This window comes from Dicentrarchus labrax, unplaced genomic scaffold (assembly GCF_905237075.1).
Source record: "Dicentrarchus labrax unplaced genomic scaffold, dlabrax2021, whole genome shotgun sequence".
NCBI classification, from domain to species: Eukaryota; Metazoa; Chordata; class Actinopteri; family Moronidae; genus Dicentrarchus; species Dicentrarchus labrax.
In genome coordinates this window covers 11,214,500-11,223,395 of record NW_026136703.1, presented here as the reverse complement: position 1 = coordinate 11,223,395, position 8,896 = coordinate 11,214,500, and the positions used below count along the sequence as shown (strand labels likewise).

General features: G+C 41.5%; 1 protein-coding gene across 1 annotated transcript; it reads left to right on the top strand.

Annotated features, from left to right (window-relative positions):
• The first annotated feature begins 716 nt into the window (after positions 1 to 716).
• LOC127361219 (delta-like protein 4) lies at positions 717 to 7,735 on the top strand. Its single transcript, XM_051395684.1, has 11 exons — positions 717 to 1,164; positions 1,264 to 1,515; positions 2,085 to 2,142; positions 2,669 to 2,932; positions 3,775 to 3,835; positions 4,175 to 4,305; positions 4,419 to 4,588; positions 4,848 to 5,067; positions 5,167 to 5,908; positions 6,048 to 6,156; positions 6,314 to 7,735. Exons 1-11 carry the CDS (start codon positions 1,111 to 1,113, stop codon positions 6,317 to 6,319), a joined length of 2,067 nt encoding a protein of 688 aa, XP_051251644.1. The 5' UTR covers positions 717 to 1,110; the 3' UTR covers positions 6,320 to 7,735.
• The last annotated feature ends 1,161 nt before the right edge of the window (positions 7,736 to 8,896 follow it).

Here is an 8,896-nt window from a genome sequence, read left to right as displayed (position 1 = left end):
AGAAGCACAATTATATTAATTCTCATTTAAAAGCTGTACAGTAAGTCCTGGATGGCCCAGCTTTAGCGCCAGATTTTCGGAAAACGCGGGCTCCTCAGCTGATTTATGACTGAGGCAATGTGTTTGCAATAAGAATCTATTATCATACAGCTGTTGAGTTATCAGCCGCTCCTTCCTCCCTATCTAAAATAAACACAAGAAACAAGAGAGAAGGCTGCGAGGTCACAAGCGTAAAAGGCACTCGGCGCTTAAAGGTGCGTAAAGACGCACAAACGGTCAGTGCCAGTGATCTCTGAAGAAAAATGACTGACTTTGTGTACAGTTTTCTGTTTCTACTGGGTCTCTAGCAGCCATCAGCGGGTTAGCAGACCTAGTCTACCTGTGGATTTTAAAATTAATTATTTTTTAAATTATTTTTTCACATTTTTGTTCGGGTTGGGTTTTTATTTATATTTTTGCAATATTCTTTAACATTTGCAATGTTTAGGTTTAACGGGTTTTTCATCGTTAAATCTGCATACAAACCGCAAAAAAGTGCGTTTTTTTTGGACCAGGTGAGGCAAAGAAAATCTCCTCCTAAATTATAATGCCTGATGATGATATTCAAAGCAAAAAAAGAAGGTGGAGAGGAGAGTGGGCGGTGTCTACAAGTGACTGACAGTGTCTGTAATGGCACTACACTGCAGTATATAAACTGGGAGGGACGTCAAACATCCTTCACTGGCAGTCACTATGCGCTGATGCTCCGCCACATGCTCGCATCACTGTTGGCAACACAAGCCTCGCATCAGCACTGCAAACTCAAACCACATCTGACCGGCACGATGGATGGGCAACATAAAGACCGCAGACAGACTCACTTGTGGATATTGACGTTACTGATATTTGTCTAACCTCAAGCACTCTGGATAACTCGGTCTTTTCCAACTTCTTCTTCTGGATACGGATTGTGGAACTGGATCTCGTCCTACAGGCTTTGGAAGAAGGATTATATTTATTTAGATCACTTTATTTGTCATCACTCCGTTTTCGCCATCACCACTTGGAATAAGGGCGTTTTGTTGGAGGACAAACTGATTTTTTAAGGATACGCACATCAAACTCTAAAGAATGGCCGTTTGGTTCACCTCTATCCTCGCAATAGTTATGACAATATTTACTCAGGTAGTGTGTTTGTTTTGAATCTTTTGCAAATAAGGAAATCATTATTTTAGAAGGAAATGTTGCTTTATTTTGTTGTTCTCACTTTTTGTATCCTTTTAGGTTCTGGGATCAGGTGTATTCGAGATAGATCTCCATCACTTTCAGAATACTAAAGGTTTGCTGGCAAATGGACTTAGTTGCAGCAGGACTGGCTGCAGGACTTATTTCAGGGTTTGTTTGAAGAACTTCCAGACTGTGGTGTCTCCCGGAGACTGTATATTTGGCAAAGTCACCACACCTGTTCTGGGCACCGACTCCTTCAGCATCCAGCCGGACGCCAGGCTGCGCCTGCCGCTCAACTTCACCTGGCCGGTAAGAGCACCTGTCCTACCCTGCGGAGTGCGGAATAATGGCTTCACACACTTTTATGCTGAAACCAACTAAATTCGCACACAAGAAATTGAATATGATATTCATATGATTTAGTAATGAATTGAGGACATAAGAAAAAATACTTTCTCCCAGTGACAAAAATTGCCTCTATTTATTTTATTATTTATTGATAAAATCATTAAATCATTTATAATGTTATGGTCTACATCAAATCAACACAACCAGACTTACTCACTATTAAATAAAGGTAGCTACTATATATATTTAAATGCTGTAGAAGTGTGTTTTTTAATGTCATATGCCATTAAAGCCAAACATAGTAGATCAGAAGTTAATCGCTTTACTGAAACTGAAACTATGAAAATATTCACTCTCATATATTTTCAGCTTGGGGTCATTTCATTTCACTATTTTATAATGTTGGAACGCTTTCCAGGAGCACCACATCAGTCTTTCAGTGAAACAAAGCAAAAGATACTAGCTAACTAAATGTACCTTTTATGTATTAAAATTTTTTTATGTGACATTTATTTCTTCATTTGTTCCAGGGTGCTTTCTCATTAGTTATCGAAGCCTGGTTTTCTCCTGCAGCGGACCTACCTGGAGGTGAGGAGACGCACACTACCTGTCGCCCACTAGGGGGAGACATGCCATGTGTAGCCTCTATGACTTATTACCTGTCACACATTACATCAATAACCCTCAGTCAACGTGCTGGCAAAATGCATCTGGCATTTTCAGCGTCATGGATCTGTGTTTGTTAAGATCCCTTATGAGTCACACGACAATTCTTTACAATCAAAATCTCTCCAACACAATTGCACTTCCCTTGTTTTATTTTTGGCATGCATGGGAAAGTGTACAGGCTTAAGTGAGAACACGAAGCCTTGCCAAAAATCCCATGACAGCCCTTTCCTGGATTTTACACCTTTTTTGTTAGGTCCTTCATAACAGGGGAATGATGTGAAAGGAAGAGGAAATTTCAGTGTACAGATTGTGTATTGTCACACAAATCACTACAGGAATAATTGTTAGATCGATCAACTACACCACACACTGCTGTGAACTCATGCTTACGAAATATTTCTGCTTTAAACTAATCCTTATATCCCTGATGTTCTGTTCTTCACAGACACCACCAACCCTGATTTCTTGATTAGTTCTTTTGCCATCCAAAGACAGTTGGGAATAGGGCATGAGTGGTCCCAGGATGTGCAGAACGGGACGCAGACGGAGCTAAGGTACTCATACCGGTTCATCTGCAATGAAAATTACTACGGGGACACTTGTTCCAAAATATGCGCTCCGAGAGACGACCATTTTGGCCACTACACCTGCAAGCCTGACGGGCAAATAGCCTGTCTACCGGGATGGAAGGGAGAATACTGCCAAGAACGTAAGCAAGAGTAAAGACACCATATGGACACTTTTCCTTTGTTTGTGGTTAAAGGTCACAAGGCAGAGTTTAGACTCCAAAAGGGAGTTGGCCAAAGATTAAGCTAAAAGTCGTGACCTTATTTACAGAACATAAACTAAAGTTAGACTTTTTTTTCTTTTCTTTTTTGTACAATTTGTAAGCACCTTTTGTTGTATTCCTCCGCAAAGTGAGTGACATATAGGTCTGTTGTACGTTTCAGAGTAAACAATGAGTTGTTATTTTTTAGCTCTAAAGTCTAAATAGCCTGTCACATGATCACAGGTATAGTTTTTTTTTTTCTTCGGGTGTGACAGAAAGAGGAGCCCTCGAGGTGACATATGACGACAGAGAGCCCACTTTCTCTCCGGGCGCGTGCGGTTTTTTAATCCAGGGCGGTGGTCGCCCGGCAGCAGCAGCGCGCGCCGGGGTTAATCGCGGCATTATCGCCCGCCACGCGCCACTAAATTGCGGGCTCTATTGTTGAAGCGGTGTAGGACAGCAGCTGCAAACGGGACTCGAACTGCCCACCGATAACAATGGGGCAGCTGTCCTGTTTTTTTTTGTGTGTGTTTTTTTTTTTTTTTTTTTTAGAACAGGCATCTGCTCTGCACTAACCAGCCGTTTAACACTATAAAAACCATGATAAATCAATACATACAGCACAGAGCATGCGCGGCGAATTATTAGTTTTCCAATGAAATGGTCAAGTACATGGTTTTGTTGTGCAGAGAAAATCAGTTATAGGCGTTAGTCTTATTAACAGCTTGTTGCAAATACCGATGTAGAGAGCTTTAAATATCCCTTCTTGGTTTGTTTTACAGCAATCTGTCTTGAGGGGTGCAATGAAAGGAATGGAAACTGCACATTACCCGGAGAGTGCAAGTGAGTCTTCACTTACTTGCATGTTTATTGTCTATTCATAATTATTTAATGCATGTTTTTTTTCTATTCATGGGCATCAGGGGATTCACAAACTGCTAAAACACAATGATTTACAATGCCTACAGAATGAACACCTTCATTAGGAGAAGATAAACCATTAAATAATATATTAGTGCATAATTACATAACATAAAGCTGACATTGTGTTTGTTTTCAGTGTGTATTTCTTTGTCTGTCTGTTTAAAATAATCTCTGGGAGTATTAAAGCTATGACATAGTGGATAAAAAGATTACAGTGTGAGCCCACAGTCATGTTGTCACTGTTTTGTGTGTGAACAGATGCAGAGAGGGCTGGCAGGGACTCTTTTGTGATATGTGTAAACTCCATCCATCCTGTAAACATGGTACCTGTAAAGAGCCGTGGCAGTGCACCTGCAAGGAAGGCTGGGGAGGCATCTTTTGTGACCAAGGTGTGTAACTGCCTCTTTCTCTAAACAGCGAGGGAGGGGGGTAAAAAGCAAAACAAACTGAATGAATTGTTAGTACTGTAGATAAAATAATGTTTCCACCCATTTGGTTACAGATCTGAACTACTGCACCCACCACAAACCCTGCGCCAACGGGGCCACGTGTATGAACACGGGCCAGGGCAGCTACACCTGCACCTGCCTGCCAGGCTTCACCGGGGTTAACTGTGACTTGGAGGTCAGGGAGTGTGACAGCCAGCCCTGTCGCAACGGAGGCCACTGCCTGGTGAGTCCGGAAGTCTCTCTCTCTCCTTTCCCACAACACAGGCTTTCCTGTTTTTGTTTTTGCCTCAGTCTATCTGCTAGTCCAGGAGGATGCTATCGATTGTCAAGTCAGTAGATGACCCAGTTCACAGAGCGTGGACTGTAAATAGAATTCAAACTAAGGATAATGGGGTTCGTTGGGGCAGTCGTGAACAGGATATGATAAAACAAAACATCTGACAGGGAGCTTTTTGATAAACTTTATATCTTTTCCTCTGCAGGATTCTGAGAATGGCTATAGGTGTGTGTGCCCACAGGGGTTTGAAGGGACACACTGTGAACACAGGATGCTGACCTGCGCAGATACACCCTGCTTTCATGGTGGCAAATGCAGAGAGAGGGACAATGGGCATACTTATACATGCGAGTGTCCAGCAGGCTACACTGGACTGAACTGTGAGAAGAAAGTGGATAAATGTACCTCACTGCAATGCACCAATGGTAATACATCATCCTTGCAACACCAAAAATAATTCCTAAAAAATGAAAAAAAACGGAACCACGTGGAAGGCTTCTATAATCCTGTTTTGTTTTTCATAGGTGGACACTGTGTGATCCACGGTAACCTCCGGCTGTGCAGCTGTCGCTCAGGCTTCACAGGTCTGCGCTGTGAGATCAACATCAACGAGTGTGCCAGGAACCCCTGCGCAAACGGCTCCACCTGCATAGACCGCATCAATGACTACACCTGCACCTGCCCCCCAGGGTACACAGGGCGCCACTGTGACAAGTCAACAGACCACTGTGCCTCGCGACCCTGCCTGAACGGCGGGACCTGCACCATCGGAGCGAAAGGCCAGCCTACCTGCATCTGCCCTGCCCATTACAGCGGCCCCCAGTGCCAGTCAGACGATGTGCCTTCACCCAACACCCCCAGCCCAGAAATAGGCTGGGAGCCCAATGACAAGTTGAGCTTGGCAGCCATCGGCTTGGGTATAGGCCTGGTGGCTGTTCTGGTGTTTTTTTGCATGGTAGTGGTGGTAAGACGTCACGTCAGGAAGCAGAGAAACAATGAGCAGGACTCAGAGACCATGAACAACCTCTCCAAGGGAGACTTTCAGAAAGGGAACCTCAACTCTACTCTAGAACTAAAGAACAACAATAAAAAGGCAGATTTGGAGATGGACTGTCCCAGGGAAAAGTCTAATCACAAACACATCAGCCACTACCAGCTGGACTATAAAACCTCCAAGGGGTACAAGGATGAACAGTCCCTTTTGTACAAAGACGAAAACTGTGAAAAGACGATAGAAGAAAAAAAGCCTTTAAGTAGAACGTTCAGGTAAGTGAACAAGAAAGGGTTGAATGAGCAGTTGTGTTTTTGTCACTGTGTAGCGGCGTGGGTGCTGATGAGACATTCATTCTTTAGGTCATTTTGTTTTTGTTCTCAATAACTGACATGATGTATTTTCACTCCACAGTGAAAGGCCAGAGTGTAGAATATCAACAATAAGTCCTTCCAGAGATTCAATGTACCAGTATGTCTTTGTAATAGCGGAGGAGAAAGATGAATGCATCATTGCAACTGAGGTAAGCCTTTATTTTCCATAATTAATCTATTTTCTTGTTTCTTTAGAGTGTAACCTTTATTGTTAAACATTAATAGCTTTATCTTGTCTGTTATTTTGGATATTAGATTTACTGCTGAAGTAGTCATTGAGCTTTTTTTCATCTTCTTCTTTTTCAGGTATAATAAATAGAAGATATTATTCACTGTCAACATTGGATTTCTTGCGGACTGTTTACAAGTGTGGAGAGACTAGGATTTATTTAAATGCAAGTTGCTGCTCTTGAAAACTTGATAACTGGATGGAGCCGGTGTGCTCTTTGAATTCAATAGAACTAAAGCTACTAATCTTTGTGAGAATGTAAAGACTGAAAAGACTGCGGTAAATAATGAGCAAATCTGACTTGTGGATGCGCCTTTGATATTTTTGACTCAGCCCCTTGTCTGCTCCGTCCAAGTTCACCCAAGGGCTTCAGGCCAAGATGTTTATGCCTGTGTGATGATTAGAAGAAGAGGACTATCATGATGCACTCCTCTCCACCTTACTGCAGTAGACAGCAATCAACAAATCAACTTACTGCCAACTAGCCTGTGGAAGGAGCCAGCCTTTTCCATTTTTGTGGCCTGCAATGCGCTATGCAAACAGAAATCAGCATTGTGCTAAATCAAAAAGGGACAAAAACTACTGAAAACGGTTCATTTTTGAAGGATATTTAGGGTTATCATTTTTGTAAATCCTTTTTTATAAAGAATGTATGCAGCATAGATCACAAAGCCTTATATGTGTGTTTAAGAAAAACATTGTGCCCCGTCTTATCTTGATTCTTTGCACAGCAAAATGGAGGAAACATAAAAGATCAAAAGATGCAATACGCTGTAGCTCCATGCAGAGAAACTCATGATACGGCCTCGTTTTACCTTATGCAAGATCACCCTTAAATAAAGACAAAGAAATACATTAAGTGACTATCGTACCAAGGACGCCTTCAAAGGAAATTACTGAACCAATAATGTTATTTTGTAAGATTAGCATTTCATTAGTAATTTAAGAATATGAAGCACTGATCTGTCTCTTTCTATGTTTTATAAGATTATTTTGTATATACTGTATATTTATATGTTGAGATTAGAAGTATGAACATCTGTTTTTAAGTTGACGCCCAGAAAAGGTGAATTTATTTTTAAAGTGTCATTGGTGTTTTATTTTATTATTTTTTTGTTATAAAAAAAGAAGCAATTAATACATATCTGGTACACTGTTTGTTTGTTGCTCTTCAATGGTTGAGTGTACATGTGGTCAAATAGAGATCCTAATTTAAATGTTGGAATCATCTAGAAACTTTATTTGTGTCAGCTGGTGTGGAAGTGGCTTCAGTGTTTATAGATACAGTCATATATATTCGGCCTGGTAGCTTTTCTGATGATTCCATGTCTATGTCCATCTGTGTCCGTGTGAAATCAATGTGCTAGCAATCATTCAGTGGACAGTATTGTAATTGGCAGCAATGTAAGGAATTATTCAAACTAAAAGATATATATTTAAAAAAAACAAAAAAACATCTGTATGTGAAAATAAAAAGTCCTTGTGGTCTTTCTACAGTACTTAACTGCTTCTGTGAACTGCTGCTGTATCTTGATATATCGCATAGTAACTGAGGCTTTTAAGAACAAAGCACTAGGGCCTAGATCTCTGATGATAAGTTATCTCTTATGGCCTCTGGCTGCAGGAGGTGTGGGTGGAGTGACTGCTTGCATGTGAGTCAGTGAGAAAATCTGCATATGCCTTTCCATGAGGCAGAGGACCATGACAACCTAGCAGGCACCGACAATTATACTGTCATTCAGGGAGGGGGAGGAATGACAGCAATTGCCTGGTGCACCCATGTTCAAAAACAGAACAACAACAAAACCCCCCCCACAAAAAAATCAGCTTGGATGCCTCTGTGGTAGACAAAACACAATAAAGTGCCATTCTAATGGAGAAAACGTGATGGGGTGCCCTTCCAGTGGTGAAAATGAGATCAAGCTCCCCCCCCTAGGATGTCAATTTAGTGGAGAAAACATGATAAAGTGCCCTCTTGGGTGCCCTTTATGCTAGAAAACTATTTGGTTCCTCTGGGTTCCTTTAAATGTTTAAATAGTTAATAGTTACTGTAAGTTGGAGTCACATAGCAAAACCATTTAAATCTTAACCAGGGTTTGGACCTGTCCCACCATAAATAGATCACAACCTCCCTACTGCTGCCCAACCACATGCACTTTATGCCCTATTCATTCCTTTTGCCCCTGTCCACCACTGCTGTCACTTTGAACACCTTGCATTTGATTCACCTGAACTCCCGCAGCTAATAATAAAGCATGAGTTTCTTAAGAACTGACTGATGTATTTTACTACCACTTGGGGGCAGTAAGCTTAGTGTGAATTTGGAGGAAAAAGAGTTTCTTCTTCAACTTTCACGTGTTAGCTCATCATATATCACGTATAAGTGACAGGCAGAGGGCAAATGACCTCAAGAAGTCATTCATGAGTGATCGGCCCACGTGGGCACAATAGTGACAGACCACAGCAGAACACAGACATCTAATGAGCTTAGGAGAGCACCAGATATAACTGTCCCGGTTATTTATAGGTAATGTGATTACCTGCCGAACTATTACTGACTGACACTCAAGGGTGCAAGAGGTGTACCCACATTTTTAAAGAAAAATAACTACAGGGGTACAAAAATACAGGCCTATAAGTCTTTGACCATGATGCAAAAA

Coding starts and splice junctions, on each gene's coding strand:
- LOC127361219 (XM_051395684.1), top strand. CDS start 1,111: ATGGCCGTTTGGTTCACCTCTATCCTCGCAATAGTTATGACAATATTT. Junction 1,516..2,084: donor CGCTCAACTTCACCTGGCCG/GTAAGAGCACCT, acceptor CATTTGTTCCAG/GGTGCTTTCTCATTAGTTAT. Junction 5,909..6,047: donor CCTTTAAGTAGAACGTTCAG/GTAAGTGAACAA, acceptor TTCACTCCACAG/TGAAAGGCCAGAGTGTAGAA.